The sequence below is a fragment of the Marmota marmota genome, unplaced genomic scaffold (genome assembly GCF_001458135.2).
Source record: "Marmota marmota marmota unplaced genomic scaffold, marMar, whole genome shotgun sequence".
Classification (NCBI taxonomy): Eukaryota; Metazoa; Chordata; class Mammalia; order Rodentia; family Sciuridae; genus Marmota; species Marmota marmota.
Genome location: NW_026000261.1, coordinates 10,700,811 through 10,718,412, shown reverse-complemented (window position 1 = coordinate 10,718,412; position 17,602 = coordinate 10,700,811). Strand labels below are relative to the sequence as shown.

General features: G+C 40.1%; 1 protein-coding gene across 2 annotated transcripts in view; it reads left to right on the top strand.

The window, feature by feature from the left end:
• The window catches only part of Plp1 (proteolipid protein 1), a 16,741-nt gene extending 6,331 nt beyond the window's left edge, over positions 1–10,410 (top strand). The window contains exons 2-7 of one of the 2 annotated variants that reach the window (XM_015497944.2): positions 3,197–3,383; positions 4,135–4,291; positions 5,538–5,706; positions 6,171–6,244; positions 7,183–7,248; positions 8,327–10,410. In XM_015497944.2, the coding sequence (XP_015353430.1) occupies positions 3,197–3,383; positions 4,135–4,291; positions 5,538–5,706; positions 6,171–6,244; positions 7,183–7,248; positions 8,327–8,398 (725 nt within the window). In that variant the 3' untranslated portion in view covers positions 8,399–10,410. Of the gene's footprint in view, positions 1–3,196; positions 3,384–4,134; positions 4,397–5,537; positions 5,707–6,170; positions 6,245–7,182; positions 7,249–8,326 lie in introns of both variants that reach the window. The other variant, XM_048796945.1, reaches the window with a different exon arrangement.
• The last annotated feature ends 7,192 nt before the right edge of the window (positions 10,411–17,602 follow it).

Below are 17,602 nucleotides of genomic sequence, written 5' to 3'. Positions count from 1 at the left end.
CCTCCCCTCCCCTCTTCTCTCTCTACCCCCTCTACTGTCATTCATTTCTCCCCCTTGTCTTAATGTGATGAGATGAAAAACCATCCTTAGTGTGTTGTTAAGAAGGGACATCAGCTAAAACTTAGAGTGAAATTATCTGTTTGCCTAGCAAGAGTTCAAGTTCCTCCATCTCTAATCATACCTGTACCACCACTTAGCCCTTCCCATGGTGAAAAGTCAGGGGTGAGTGAGTGGGCCCAGGATGGCCACTTGCTAGGGTGGATTACCCTCCTTACCCTGGGCTAAACAAACAGTCCTGCCATTGTTTTCTGGGTCTAACCCCTTCCCCACCCTAGGCCTGCAGGCCCTTGCAGAATACCAATGAGGCTCCTGAGATCTTAGGAAAAACAAGGCTTCTTTGTCTAGGGGAGCTATGGAGGGCTCTGTCCAAGCCCTGACCCTGTGCTGGGGAGAGAGGGAACACTGGGGTCACTGACCTTCCCCTCCCCCAACCCCCTGTCTTCAGATACCTTCTTTACTAGAAGAGTCAACAAGTTTGAGACTGGGGAGGAATAAGAAAGGCAGAGAAGGAAAATAATAGTACTGTTGACTTCCAAGTATCCGTTCTTGACTTACAGGATACATCTAATATTTTATTGAGAAAAAGAAAGGAGGATCAATTTCTGGAATGCCTCCTGAGAACAGTGATTAGTTTCAGCTGTTGTATTTTCGTCTCTAGCATATACGTGTGCATGTGCCCATTTGTGAACATGTGCGTGTGTGCACGTGTGTGTACAAACACTCCACAGGCCAGCACAGATGAAGTATTCTTATCAAGCATACTTGCAGAGTTCATGCTGAGTAAACAGCTTCCACTCACATTAGCACAGCTACAAACTGTTTCTTATGGAGGCCAAGTTTTCTGGCTGCAGAGCTTCAGTTCATAGAAAAGGAAAGAAACTCAATTCTGCTACAAATGTTTGCTATGTATTTCACTTGGCTTGGGCTTCCAAGCCTCCTCTCTAACATGATACATAAGGATCTTTGGAGAAGAAACTCTTTGAAGTTCAGGGAAGGGCTGTAATTTCAGGAGATAGTGGGTAATAGCTCTTACTCATTTTGTGGCTCTGGGAATAAAGACATGCCTCTATCTCAACTTTCCCATCATAGAGAAAATTTGGTCCTTGAAAATATGTTCACATTGATGCAGTTTAGCCATGCAGATCACGAAGTGTTCAAGCACTCAAGGATAAAAAGAAGCTGCAGTATTATTAAGAGAAGCAGGCAAAGGATTCCCATTTCCCCTGGTATCATGATATAGATAAGTGAACTTGTCTTGGCAGAATGCTTGAACATGAAAATCCAAACCTAAGACATTAATAGAATTAATTTTCATTCTATTCATCCAAAATAGCACATTCTCAGCACATTTGCTGATTATTTGTGTGTATGCATACTATATGAATAGATCTATAAGTTAGTATGAATAGAGAAATGCATATATTTAATTTATATGTGTATAAATTACATATAAAATATATAATGTGTATATGTACACATACATGCATATAGAAAGTTTGTGTGTGTGTATATATACATGTTTATACAAGTATATGTACACATACATGTATAAATTAAGAATTTTTGTTTGTGGAACTTAACATTTTCATTTTTCCACCTTTTAGGGATCTGGCCAAGAAGCCAGAGGGAACCATCCATTTACCCATCTAGTCAGTCATCTATTTGGCATTTGACATACGTCATTGCATATGACACCTTAGAAAATGGGATTAGTACTTGGGACATAGCTGCTTCCAGAGCCTGTGACTTGTATGCCTTTCTCATTTCTCAGCAACACTGGCATGGGGCTGGTGTATCAGATCTGAGAATCTTGGGGACTCTTAGCATTTTGAGATACCTGTGTGTCCCAAGTCCTAGTGTATTTCCCTCATGCCAGAAATATGTTTTATGCTTTGATGACTTTTTATAAACTTCCTTTGAGGCATATTGACAAAATTTCAGTGTAGAACAATGGGTAAGGGATGTTTGCCAAGCTGCAGTATGGGCTGGGGGGCAAAACAGCCATTCGAACTACCCCCAAATCACTAAGCCTACATTTTAAAAAAAATTTTCTAACAGATACAACATTTTTATGCCTTTATTTTATTTATTCATTTTTATGTGGTGTGGAGGATCAAACCCAGTGCCTCGCACATACTAGGCAAGTGCTCTACCACTGAGCCACAACCCCAGCCCCACTAAGCCTATATTTTTTTAAAAAATATTTTTTAGTTATAGATGAATGTGATACATTTATTTTATTTATTTATTTTTATGTGTGGCTGAGGATTGAACCCAGTGCCTTACACATGCTAGACAAGTGTTCTACCACTGAGCCACAACCCCAACCGCAACCCTAGCCCTAAGCCTGCATTTTTATTTTTGTAATAGTAATCTTCCTATTATCATTTCTTGTCCTATACCAGTTTCCTTTTTTCTTTGGAATCTTTCTCACATATCTAGACCAAGAAGAATTAAGCGTCTCTTGCAAAAATTATTCTCAATATTCAGCAACATCCGGGACATGAAATTTCCAATGATTTTTCCACCTGGAATTCTCTTTAAGCCCAAATCCTGTCTTATAATACCAATATCTCTGGTTTTTACTCATCTCTTCTGAACACCAAGCACATTTACCCTCTATAATCATTTACTTGGCTGCTGGAATTGTTAGTTGAGAATATTACGTGTACCTAGTTAATTCTTCCTCAGTGAACTAAGTGCTCCCATCTGGTAGAGTCTCTATCTTTTCTGTCTTCATATCCCATAAAATACCCAGCACAATACTGGGCACAGAGTAAGCATTCCATAAATAATTGATGAATGACTGAAACAAACAGACTGGAACAACATAAAAAGAGGGACTGATTCCATAATCTCTTTGCCTTGCTACTTGAATTACTGAACTGTTTTTAAAATACCATAAGTTCTGGGAATTAAAGGTAAGGATTTATTTTCAAGAATGAAACAAAATAAGGATTTTATATCAATCTTACATTTCCAAAGCCCCAAATTCTAGATTCTCCTGATTTTAGACTCCAGAGTGATCACTTTATCCATATTTGGGAGCCTAGGAGCTGCCAGGTACAGCAAAGTGGCATGAGGGAATGAGCTACCTAATGTGCATGCCTGACTCTTTCCCCCTTTTCTTCCCCAGGTTTGTTAGAGTGCTGTGCAAGATGTCTGGTAGGGGCCCCATTTGCTTCCCTGGTGGCCACTGGATTGTGTTTCTTTGGGGTAGCACTGTTCTGTGGCTGTGGACATGAAGCACTCACTGGCACAGAAAAGCTAATTGAGACTTATTTCTCCAAAAACTACCAGGACTATGAGTATCTCATCAATGTGTAAGTACCTATCCTTCAACAGAAATTCATGTCTTTTTCCTTCTCTCCATCCTGAAGCTATAGAACTCATCAGTACCTTTGTGACTATAGGGAAAAGGAGTGGAGTGAGGCAGGATTCTTGAGTATTCTCTCTGTGTTCATATTCCACTTATACCACATCAGAAGCCCTAAATGAGGGGAGAGTACCAGATTCATAGAGAGGGTGGTCTGTCTGCCTGCCATTCCATCCTACCCACTCCTCATTTCCTCATCCATGTTCTATTCCTGCTGGATATGGTTAATATTGCTTGAGTTGCCTCCACAATGGTAGATATGGAGAACCCAAGGGAGGCACAATGACTAGATAGAGTGGGGTCACTTCTTGATTTGATACACTGCTTGCATCTGCTCAGGCTTAGTACTGAGTTCCTCTTGCTCCCAGAGCAGTTAGGTTACTGTTCTTTCATCTTTCCCTTTTTACCTAGCTCCTCCTTCCTGTGAGGTAGCATCTCTGAAGGATCAGGCAAGAAGGGAAGGGCCTTTGTTCTCTAGGTTGCAGGGTAAGCAGGGGTGGGTGGAGGAGCCTGTGCTTCTGGCCACCTTCTCTGTCTTCATTTCCTTCAATAAAGATAAGGTGAAACCCTGGAACACTGATTAGCGATTCCTCTGAAGAACCTCTATCCTTGTTAATGTGCCCATTTACATGTGTACCTCACTTGTGTGAGAAAAGATCTGGATCCTCAATGAATATGAATGTCTGGTCTCAATGCAGGATCCATGCCTTCCAGTATGTCATCTATGGAACTGCCTCTTTCTTCTTCCTTTATGGAGCCCTCCTGCTGGCTGAGGGCTTCTACACCACCGGCGCAGTGAGGCAGATCTTTGGCGACTACAAGACCACCATCTGCGGCAAGGGCCTGAGTGCAACGGTAACAGGGGGCCAGAAGGGGAGGGGTTCCAGAGGCCAACATCAAGCTCATTCTTTGGAGCGGGTGTGTCATTGTTTGGGAAAATGGCTAGGACATCCCGACAAGGTGATCATCCTCAGGATTTTGTGACAATAACAAGGGGTGGGGGAAAATTGGGCGTGAGTCTGTGGCCTCATCCCCACCCAAGACAAGGTCCTGTCTCAGGACCTGGCTTTTGAGTGAGGAAGCGATGGCCACAGCCGAACGAGAGGTCAGGAAGAACGTGGTGCCTGGCCGGCTTAGCCTCACTTCACAGATTCCCTAGAAAATTTCATCTTGAAATGAAAAACATGAGTTTTCTGGGATGCTTTGTATAATCAGACCATTTCTAAGCCATCTGTTGGTATCTCTTTACTCCCTTCTTAGCAGGGACCACAAGAGTGGATCTGACTGTACAAGAGTGTAAAATGCTCATGGGATTGAGTCTTAGACATCTGATCTGAGAGGGAGAGTGGATCATAGAAATTAAATAATTGACTTCGAGGTGGAATGCATAATATTCTGGGATCTTACACTGTTGGGGGTCCCAGACTGAATTAGAGTTGACTTGCATATTTAATGTTTTGTCTCTGCCCGAGGGCTATCCATGCTTCTAGTAAGACATACATGGGTTTTCAGTTGATCTTTCAGGGGCTGGGCTGGGTTATGGCTCAGAGGTAGAGTGTTTGCCTATAAGTGCAAGGCTCTGGGTTCTATCTTTAACATCACAAAAAAATTGGGGGGGCTAAATATGTGCAGGTTGTGGCGATCTCTTTTTGTGGCCAGCAGTTAGCTTAGAAGGGTTTTTATATCTAAAATTTAAATTTCCTATTGGCTTTGCTCAATGACTAGGGAACAAAAATCTTGTGACAAGGAACATTTTCTAAGCTCAGCCTAAGGCACAAAATGGCACGACTTTCTTTCAAGATCTGTTTTGATTTCTTTACACCTTATTTGCCCAAAAATTTCCCTGAAGCCTCTCTAACCCAGGGATCCTCCTCACTCCAACCCCCACCCATTCCCCCTACCATCCCTCATACTTGGGGCCGGTTCTCTAGTAAATACTGCCAGTGATACATGGCAGAGATGCCCTGTTCACTAATTTCATTTGGGGGAGATCTCTGGAATCTGGTTTCATTGGCTTATGCCACTCCAGGGTCTCCCAGTTTGTATTTCAACATCTGCAGGCTGATGCTGGTTTCTAACCACCCCATGTCAATTGTTTTAGTTTGTGGGCATCACCTATGCCCTGACCGTTGTGTGGCTCCTGGTGTTTGCCTGCTCAGCTGTGCCTGTGTACATTTACTTCAATACATGGACCACCTGCCAGTCTATTGCCTTCCCCAGCAAGACTTCTGCCAGTATAGGCAGCCTCTGTGCTGATGCCAGAATGTATGGTAAGTTAGGGTATGGGTGTCTTAGCTCCCCTACCAACTATAGAAGTGACATATTTATTTCTTTTCATAGGGTAAAGGGGTGGTGATTATGAGAGAAATATAATATGATGAACACTTGGGTCTTAGATTGTTAATCCCTTCCCACTGAAACCAGAGATGTTTCTTCCCTGGGAAGGGTACTTGGAAGTGGTGGGAGTTTTCTTGGCTATTCATACTGCTTGCTCTATTCTGATGGACTGCTGTTCCTAACCCCAAAGCAGCACATTTCAATAACAAACAGAAGATTTCGTAACTATTGAGTACCACCTTTGATTTTTTTGTAAGTCTCTAGAAAAGAGGACCCTGATTGTTGGCAACATGCAACTTTACAACCAGGATAATTAGAGAAGGCTCTAGGGGAAACTCTTCAATGTGGCCCCATATTCCATGAAACTTACCATGGTTGATTTGTGCATCTTCCTTAGGTGTTCTCCCATGGAATGCTTTCCCAGGCAAAGTTTGTGGCTCCAACCTTCTGTCCATCTGCAAAACAGCTGAGGTAAGTGGTCCATTTGGTCTATTTTGCAATAGAATGGCAAATACCATAGAAATTTCTATCTGTGGCCTTCAATTTTCAAGACTCAAATTTCTCTTTGTTGGATTTGGAGTTAACAGATTGTCCCTCTACAAAATATTGCCTAAGTATGCTTGAGCCAATGAGCATGGGTGGTGAAAACAAATTCCCAAAATTTTCTCCCCTAAAAAAGAAATGTGTAGCTTTAGGTAAATATAGAGCTTAATAGCAGAATTCCCCAAATGAAAATTTAGATTGTTTTAGTTAAAAACCTCATCAAAAGAATGGGCTGTGTGCAGAGACACACATGGTTTCTATAAAACACTTTCAATTTGGAACTTCTTAATCTCTAATGAGAGGTAAAATAAGTACATTTGAAAAATGTACTATTGAGAATAGATATTATACACAAATGAGGCAGGGGAATAAAAGTAAATCCTGGAGAGGAAGGCAGTAAACTATTTCTTTTTCTTTTTTGGTACTGGGGATTGAACCCAGGGATACTTTACCACTGAGCTATATCCCCAGCCCTCTTTATTTTATTTATTTTTTTTAATTTTGAGAAAAGGCCTCACTAAGTTGCTGGGATTATGGGTATGTGCCACTATGCCTGGCTTGTAAACTATTTCTTTGAAGGCAAAGTATTGACTTTAAACTTTGAGATTATGGGCATAACTATAGGGAATAAGTTGATTCTTTGGTAGCACTATCATTATTTTATGAGTCTTTTGTGTTCTGGGTACTATGGTATACATTACAGATTGGGAGGTCTACATTTAGAGAAGTGAAAATAGTAATTAGAAATGCAGAATTAACACATAAGGACGATATCAACATGTTTGAAAAACTGCGTTTGTAATTAATAGTGGAGCATATTTTTTGCTGCTACAAGAAATAGTTTTTCCTCTTGGATTTTTCTACAGTTCCAAATGACCTTCCACCTGTTTATTGCTGCATTTGTGGGGGCTGCAGCCACACTGGTTTCCCTGGTAAGTAGTTTTTGAATGATTTTTCAAACAAATGGTCCTGAGATAGCTTGGGTATGATTATGCTAAAAGACAAGAAAATGACTCCTTTCAAATATGAAATGCTGGAGAGAATCTACTAGGAAGATATAGTAAGGTATAGGGCTATATATTTCTTCTTTGGGTTGGCAAGGCAGAAATACTTCAGGAATTAGATGGGAAGAAGGAAAGTAGCATTGAGAAAAGAGAAGGTAAGAGATTAGTCATGACTGATAATTTAGAGCATTTATGAATCATGTAATATTGCCAAGTGCATTGCAGTGAAAATTATAGTTAATTCTCAACACAGCTGAGTCTGATTGGTGACAAGAACACTGAAAATTGCTAACATGATTTGCTATAGCTTAGGATTCTATGTACTATAAATATGAGTCCATTTTGAAACTCTCCAGTGGATCTGCTTACTCTCAGGGAAATACTGGAAGGACCTCCTAATATTATTAGAATTGCAATTCTATGTTCCAGGTCTTTCCCATAGTGTTACAGTGCAGTGTTAAATGAAGTTTGCTTCATTCACTATGAAGATTAAAAACCTAAGATATTAAGGGGTAAATCAATTTACCTGAAGTCATTGAATAAACAATGAACAGAAAAGAATGAGATCATAGAATCCTCCTCCTATTGCTGAGGCTTTCATACAAAGTCAACTAATTTCTCACTTAGTAAAATAGAGCAATCAGCAGGGGAAGGCTATGTCTACACCAAACAGCCTATGACTGCAAGTCACGCTGATGTATGGATGTGGCAAAAGCCATGCATTGTTCACTTCCTTGAGGAAAACTCAATGCTAGGTCAAGCATAGTTTTGACATAAGTCCTTATTGATTCAACTCTCCAGTAGTGGGCCATTGAAAGGAAATGTCTCAGGGAGGATTTCTAATCAGCATGTAGAGAGAAGCCTGGGATGTGCTATCTTATGAAGAGCAGGATTTTCCCCTTTATTAGTTATGATTTCATTTCTCCCCTTCCTCACTCCCAAAAGGATTTGAGGAGGGAGAGCTTCCTTGTCTACTGTCACTCATATTTTTTCCTGTTCCCTACAGCTCACCTTCATGATTGCTGCCACTTACAACTTCGCTGTCCTTAAACTCATGGGCCGAGGCACCAAGTTCTGATGTTCCATAAAAATCCCCCTTTGTCTAATAGCAAGGCTCTAACCACACAGCCAACAATGCTGCGTCTCCCATCTTAACTCTGCCTTTGCCACTGACTGGCCCTCTTCTTACTTGATGAGTGTAACAAGAAAGAAGGGTCTTGCAGTGATTAATGTCTCTCTGTGGACTCTCCCTCTCATGGACCTCTTTTAGTCATTTTTCTTCACAGCTGGTTCCTGTGAGAAATGGGAAATGCCCGAGAAGGTGACTCCCCAACTGCAAGTCACAAGGAATGGAGGCTCGAATCCAATTTCCATATAACTCCTGAGGACCAGTCAGTGCTTTCTTCTCAAAGGGCACTTCCACTGATAGAAACAAAGTGGAAAGAAAGATGCTCAGGTAGAGAGAAGGAATGTCCTTGGTCCCCTTGCCATTTAGAGGAGCCAAATATATTCTCCTTGGTGTACAAAACAGGAAAATCATTCCTGTATCCCTATTACCACTGAAGATAGAAGAAAAAAACAGCAAAACATTAAGAGCATTTTCCCAAATCTGCCTGTTGCATCTGGGAGAAGGGGGTCAAAGCAAGGATCTTTCACCCTTAGAAAGAGAGCACTGACCCTGATGGTGATGAACTCTTGAAGCCCTAACTCAGCCAACCTTACTTATAGCATAAGGGAGCGCATAGTGTCTGTGTAGACAAAGAGGGCATCTGGCCTTACACCTCGTTAGGAAGAGAAACAGAGTGTTGTCAGCATCTTCTCACTCCCTTCTCCTTGATAACAGCTACCATGACAACCCTGTGGTTTCCAAGGAGCTGAGAATAGAAAGAAACTAGCTTATGATGAAAAACAGACTGGTCTAAGGAGCAGCAGTTACTGTTGGCTAACGGTGTAACTCAAGATGGCCCTTTGGTAGACACAGGATAGATAACTTTTTGGATAGCATGTCTTTTTTCTGTTAATTAGTTGTGTACTCTGGCCTCTGTCATATCTTCACAATGGTGCTCTTTTCATGGGGTTTTATCCATTCAGTCTTAGTAGGTGATTTGAAGATCTTGATTTGTTTCAGATTGATGCACATTTCACAGTTTCCAGTTTGTTTATTGCTTGTTTGGGGTTGTATCAGAAAGGGCTAGAGAATGATTTTTGGATTATAATTCTTTTAGAAAGAGGAAAGTTGAAGAGTAAGCATAACAAATGATATTTACAATTAGCTAGGTGCTTGAATCTGTTGGAATTTTCTATAAATATTCTGCTGATTGCAGAAACAGATCTGATGAATTTGAACCTCAATTTGAATAACCTGTTTGATCGTTCTTTCTAGCTAATGGGAGATGATTTACTTAGCAGTGTTTTCTTGGTGTGTTAAAAGTTAGGTTTAGGTTTAAGGTAGAGGTTATTTTCTTCTGGTATAGATCACATAATAGAATGTACCAGCTGTCAGCTATTCAGTTAGTAAGCTTCCATGGAAAAGGACAGACAGAAAGAGTTTAAACCTGAGTAGTTCCCAGTCTTTTCCTGTTTTTGTTAACTTTGGGTAGATAAACTTATCTGATTGGTTGTTATTGAAAGGACATTTTCTACTGTAGCTCTTTTGTTGTAGAGAGTTACTTGCTCTTTTCCCCAAAAGTGGTCTCAGCAGTGTTTAAGGAGATACAAAATCTTTACAAAAAGACACTTGATACTTGTTTTCATACCAGTATACAAGATAAGCTTCCAGGCTGCATAGAGGAAGGAGAGGGAAAAAGTTTTATGAGAAACCAATCAAGATCAAGGGAAGTGAAGTAATCTGTACCTTGTGTTTTATTTTGATTTAATAACATAATAAGTAACCAACCCTCCCCTGAAAACCGCACATGCATACATACACACATGTACACACACAAAGAGAGTTAATCAACTGAAAGTGTTTCCTTCATTTCTGATATAGTATTTCAATTTTAACACACATAAAGAATAAACTTTTAGAAACTTATCTTACAAAATGTATTTTATAAAATTAAAGAAAATAAAATTAAGAATGTTCTCAAACATTGTGTCCTTTGAGTGAATTGTTCTGTTTGATCTCATGATAGAAACTTAAGAATTGTATCTTGTTGAAGAAGTTTATTTTTCAGGTTACCTAAGTCATTCTCAAACTACTTCTCTGAAATAAATAGTAGATAAATAGATCACTTCCATTTTTATAGCTGGAGACACTAAGAAATAGAGGCAAAGAAATTTTCCCCAAAAAATCCAGTGAGTGCCCCACTGTGCAGCCTAGCTGCCCCTGTCTGCAGTCTGGGCCCCATGTCCTGTGCTAGCCCCTCTGACAGGCTCCTGACATGGCTAATGGGCATGTGTGCCCAGTAAAGTTGGCTGCCCAGTTGCAAACCAGGTACACTCTGGAAGGCACCAGTGACCGTTACCACCCTGTCCAGAAGGGACCACAAAGAGTGAAGCAGAGAGGCAGAGCCTGTGAAGGCACATTGGCTGCTCTGGTCCTCAAAGAATTTGGTGTATCAGAGGATGTATGAATCTACTGCAAATGCATAACTCCAATATTCACATGCAGGAATTCTCACCCCCAGGTGTTGGTAGTAAGAGGTAGAGTTTGTGGGGCTCCACCCTCTCCAACGGGATTAATGTCCTGTGAAGCTTCCAGAGCTGCCTGGCCCTTCCATCTCTCCTATCACCATGGAGACGGCATCCTTGAATAGTGGGCCCCAAGCAGACACTGGGTATGCCTCTGCCAGCACTTTGATTTGGATTTCCCAGCCTCCAGAAATAATAAATTTCTGTTGTTTATTTTTTAAAAAATAAGTACACTTGCAGAGCTTGGGCTAGAACTCCAGGTCTTGGTACCAATTCATCACCTATTTAAAGGTTTCTTCTATCTTTGAAGTTGGGTGTGAGCGTTCTGCTAATTCAAATAGGTTACCTCTTCACTGTCCTAGTGGTGCTCTAGCCCCTGGTGTGTGTGGTAAGCCATTCTTATAGACCGTGGCCGCCATTAGAAGATGGCGCCGGCTTCCACTGTGGCCTGTGATAAACAACTCCTTTTATGGAGAGTTGGCGCGCAATCCCTTACCACCCTATGAAAGAGATCCACGTGGCGGCTTGGGATTGGGATGTGGGGGGCTTTATTAAGCTGTGCTTGGGTGTGTCGGGCGCGGGCGCTAGAAGATGATACATGACTCAAGGCCTGAATAAACTGTTGAAAGAAGAATCCTGTGTCGTGTTTCCCTGGCTGGCGAGGGGTCGAGACAGGTGTGTATAGGATTAAATTATTACCTTTACTTTAAATTGTTTGGCCACTTCAATAATGATAGTGTGGTGCTTCATACATGATAATACTTAGTTTTGTCTGGAAAGTACTAGATGAAAGGTTTGAAGCTTTTTTAAAGAGATGGGCCTTTAGCTATCTTGCCCAGGCCAACCTTGAACTCCCCAGGCTCAAGCAGCCTCCCAAGTAGCTGGCACTGCAAGTGTGGGCTGGGTATAATGTTTACAGGGCAGAGCAGATAAGTCAAGGGCAATGTAAATGTAAACAGGTTGTGGCAGGGCACCATTTAAATAAATTAGTGACACCCACTTCCCTGGATGGCTTAGCCCACTAGTCCACCTGACATAGCATTAAAGCCCCGTCACAACCCTAGGTTAAAATTTGGCACATTTGGGCAGCAGACTGATGACCAGCCTAAGGAAAGATATCTTAAAATTGCTGTAGACTCGCTGCCCCATAGTTGAAGCTAGCAAAGAGCATGATGGGTGAGAATGGAGGCTTTAGCTGGAGGCAACAAGTCAGTCAGTAGTTAAGGAGCTCCGTTCAAAAGTAGTTTCAAAGTAATCTGATTTCTACTTCACCACAATTAATATTCTGCAAGCGAGTCTGGTTGAATGACTTTAAGACAAAAAGAATAAAAATATGACAAGGACTTATTTTTAGACACTGGCAAACAAGGGCACAGCACCATATTTTGGAGAATTGATTCAGGGTGCTACAGAATGAAAGTATTTTTGCCTTAGAGGAGCTGAAAGCCAGTTCCCAAGAAAGCTGTGTTTTCCATCTGCCCTTATTTGGCTCTGCCCTCTGGGACAGATCTATAGATGGAGTTTCCAGGCTCTCAGAAGCTGAGAGCATCTCCAGTCTATCAATTGAGCTCATTGTTCATAGCTCTCCCACACACCATAAACCTCCTTTCTGAGAAATGAAAGAGCTCTCTTTGTGCTTAGATCAGCCAAAGATCAAGATGCAGCAGTATAAACAAGAAACATTTTCTTACAGCATCAGTTGTATGGCTTTTTCCAATTTTCAGGGTCAGTACTGAGTGTAGTTATGCAGCGTGTGAAAGCTGCACTTTGTCCAAAGCAACATTGGGTCATTCATCCATTCTTGTATATATTTATTGAACACCTACTAAGCTTTGTGATAAACCCTGGGAGGTTCACATTTGGGACTGTGAATAGAAAGCTGATGGAAACATGATCTTATATCAAGGGTCTTTCTCAGCTTCATCCACAGCAAAGAAGTCTCCCAGGGTGGCTAGAGTGGAGGCAGGGAGCATTCAAAAGGGAATCTGATTGGTTGACTGCAATGGGCATCTGACTTTTCCCCTTAGTATGTGAGAGAGGTAGTGGTTAAGGGTCATGACTTCAAATGGCTCTGGTTTTCTAGGGCCCTGATAAAAACAAAACATCAATTTAGAATCTTAAAAACTTGTGACTTGCTCTCCCTGTTACTCTGCTCCTTGCCTTACATGTGACAGTATTTGTGCACACCCTGGCACAATGCATGTGCTTGCTTCTACCCACTCCATCATTTGAGGAGTCAGAGGGCACATGGATCAGGATCTGTATAAACACAAACAATTCAGCCTGACTTTTCCTCCCCATCAAGCCTAAATCTCAGAAGCCAAGGAAGGGAAATATAAGTTATAATGTCCTTTTTTCTTTGAATTTCCTTACAGAATTTCCTTATAGTGAATACAGATAGTGTGTCTATTTATATCTCTAAAAGCAATACTTAGCCTTTTTTTGTACTAGGGATTGAACCCAGGGGCATTTAACCACTGGGCCACATCCACAGTCCTTTTTAATTTTTAATTTTGACACAGGGTCTCATAAGTGCTTAGGGCCCCCTAAGTTGCTGAGGCTGTCTTGAACTTGCAATCCTCCTGCCTCAGCCTCCCAAGTCGCTGTTACAGGTGTGTGCCACCATGTATGGCATGGCATTTTCCTACATCAATAAGTAGGTAAGTAATTCAATGTCCTTAATTCAATCTCCTTAAATTGGGAAAGATTTTCCTTGTTCACTCCATTGCTTTGAACCAAGCAGCCATACCCTGCATTATTTTCATTGTTCCACAATGAAATTTGCTATTTATGTGTTCCTGATCTGGTACTCCTTGAATTGATCTACTTTATTTCAAAGGAAAAAAATAAGATAAACTCATGAATAATTTACAGATTAAAAAATAATCCAACTTTAGCATTTTATTCAAACTTTTGACATGTTTATTTAACAAATCCTTTTTGCCAAGTGTTATGCTGGATGTTTTTAAAAGCTCAATAAAAGATAAAAAGGGTTACAAAGGGAGATAGGAAGCATAGTGAATAATGAGACTACCTATCCTTTGGAAAAAGATAAAATCAGGGAGAAATTTGTGCAGTTCCAAAAGAAACAAAGGTTCACATAAAAGAAGACATAGACATGCAAGTGTGTATCTAGAGAAAGAGGCCCATGTTATGATATTTAAGGTTAAAAATGTTTAATAACATTGGACTATTTTGCTTACAAACATGAAAAGTAACCTAGTTCTGGGTTCCATCTAGATTCATTGATATTGTATATATTATGTGAAACTCTTTCAAACATCAAAAAGGAATACCACAATACTGCACTCTGAGGGTTGCAATATTGAAACCAAATGAGCTAACTGGTATTTGAAAGTTTATAGATGGTTTTTAATTCTAATTGACATCTTCAAAAATTCTTAAACTTTAAAACATTTTTTTAAAGAAGGGAAACCAGGCCAGGTACTCTAGGGCACACCTGTAATCCCAGCAACTTCGGAGGCAGAGGCAAGAAGATCGAAAGTTCGAGGCCAGCTTCAGCAATTTAGGGAGTCCCTAAGCAATTTATCAAAAGCCTGTCTCAAAATAAAACATAAAAAAGGGCTGTAGATGTGGCTCTGTGTCCCCTGGGATCAATCCCCAGTAAAATTAATTAATTAATTAATTAATTAAGGGAAGCTAGCCAGACACAGAGGTACACAACTATAAACCCAGCGGGAGGATCACGTGTTAGAGGCCAGCCTGGGCAATTTAGCAACACCCTGCCTCAAAATAAAAAATAAAAAGGATTGAGGGTGTAGTTCCATGGCAGAGCACTTTCTTAGCATGTCTGAAGCCCTGAGTTCTATTCTCAGTACCAAAAGTAAGAAGGAGAGGGAGAAGAAGAAGAAGAAATACTAACATAAGAATTGTCCTATATGCAGATGATAATTATAAGGTAGAAGTGGTCAGTGAAGAAATGGCTCAGATAATTATTTCTAGGGAAAAAAGCCTACATGCCAACATTTTAAAAAACAAATTTGTCATTTTCAGTAGATGTTTCCAATTCCTTATTGGTGAATAGTATAAATAATTCCATAGAGCAAGTTCCTCGGGATTTATTCTGCATCTAGTTTACCTGGGAGGATACAAAAAAAAATTATATTTCTTAAAGCCATGTGGTATATAGGTGTTTACTGAATTTGCATGTGTGTGTATTGTTGTCATTATGTGGTTGTTCGTAATAGCTGAAGTGGTTTCGGCCATTTTAAAATATCTTTCAGGTTTAAATAATTTTAGATATTCATCAGGACATAGGGTTTTGATGACCTATTTGTCTCAGTGTTCAGGAAGACCCAAAATTAATAAATCTTGGCTCAGTCCATAGGTAGTCACCTCCAGCAATAATATCTGTACTTGATTGAGTACTCCACAAAGTACTTTACAGGTCTTATCTCATTTAATATCAGTCTTGGGAGGAAGCAGCAGCAACATGCTCAAGCATGAACCCTTAATGGTCACATCAGTTTATACAAGAAAATGTTGATCCTATCACAGCTCACCTAATTAATAACCATAGAGATCTGAAGGAGTAAAATTGCAGTGATTATAGCTCGGTATCAACCAAAAACTCCACTGACAGAAGCAGTGGTTAAGAAGGATAAGAAAGAAGTGTAGTTCTGCTGCTGACCAGCTGAAGGTTGCTCTGATGAATTTCCTGGGATATCAAATAAAACACAGACACACATTTTACCTTTAAATCAAGCTTCAGGACAGCTCCTTCGCTCAAGCTTCCCAAATGGGAGAGCAAGGAAAGTCACGAGAGGCAGGCGAGAGAAAGCTAGCACGTTCAGAAGTGAACTTTTATTGTGGGGGACACTCATTCTTTAGAAAGTTCCATCTAGAAAAGGTCAAGAGGGGCAGGGTTACAAGGACAGGTAAGGTAATTCAACCCCTGGGGCTGCGGGAAGCCATGCCTATGCATGAAGACACATTCTGCTACTTGGAGGATGGGGCAGTGTCTAGGCCACTATGAAAGTGACCAGGTCACTACGAAAGTGACTGACAGAGCCTCTTCCAATCATGGGAAGGAAAATGACAGTCATTCAGCACAATGGCCCCCCACAGTGTAGTTAATGAATTCCCCAATCACCTCCAAACATTTTGTATTGTTTGACCCTATTAAGTAAAACTCAGTGGACTCACCTCCTCCACCACACCCTTGCTGCCTAAAATGTGATCTGAGGACAAGCAGTATCAGGATAATTTGGGAGCTGGTTGGAAATGCAGAATCTCAGGTCCTGCTCTACAACTGCTGGAATAGAAACTGTACTTTAACAAGATCCCAGGATGATTTGTATATACATTAAAATTTGAGGAGACTTGCTGAGTATAATCACAGTAAAATGTATTAAGATGTACAACACACTGATGTTTACAACATTTTTTATATTTATTTTTTAGTTGGGCACAATACCTTTATTTATTTATTTTTATGTAGTGCTGAGGATTGAACCCAGGGCCTCTCACATGCTAGGTGAGAGCTCTATCGCTGAGCCACAACCCTAGCCCTGATGTTTACAAAATTAACATTATACTCATGTGCTTCTGTCCTAGTATACTAAATGCACTGTAAACAATGCAAAATAGAATGTTAAAAAGAATGAGAAATATGAGATAATATTTTAAAATATTTTCTTTTATTTGATAGTATATAAAATTTATCTCTTATTTGAAACATGCTATTATTAATATTTTAGTGTGAACAAAGTAATTGAATATGTCTCATTAATCTATAAATAGTGGTTTAACATTCTGGAACACTGAGTTCAGTTTAAACTGACAATTGACTTGAACAGATGTCATAGCCGACAATGATACCTTACAAAGATTCTTAGATCTAAATGGACAAAGAATGCCATTGACAGTGCTCAGTAAATTGTGCTACTCAATTTTCTCACTACACAATTTGCAAAGGTTTTTGTTGAAATTTGGCTTATTAAATTTCCACTCTCCCTAACATCATTTGGTGGCTCTTGCAAACTAAAATATTTTTCATAAATGAGTTCAAGCTATTGGAATAGACTGTTTTAGGCATTTAAAAATGTCCTGTTATGGGGCTGGGATTGTGGCTCAGTGGTAGTGTGCTCGCCTAGCCTGCATGAGGCACTGGGTTCGATTCTCAGCACCACATAAAAATAAAGACAATAAACTCAATCAACAACTAAAAAAATATTTAAAAAAAAATATCCTGTTACTATTTTCTTTCTAATTGGGCAAACAGTTGACACAGTTTTCAGTAACAAAATCACAAGATGATGAAAACATTTCCAAACATCTGTTTTCAAATGCTCTTTCTATGGCATGCTTCTTTTGAAAGTCACTTGCTTTCTTATTCATTGTAAAGACACATCCTTCCTTGACAAATAGAGTGAGGAAACCAGTTACTTTTTTTTTATATTTGATATTACTTAAACATTTTTTTTCTTATTTTAAGATTAAAAATTAATAGAAACAGTTTCTAATGGATCATATTGCAATCTCCATGCAGTACACACCTTCCACATTAGCACCAATACTGTGCAGCAGTTTTTCTAAATGATTTTGAGTACAAAAAAACCCTAAGGTGATCACTTATAGCAGGCCTCTACCACAATAGTGGCTTTACTTCTAGTATCCATTGGTTGGG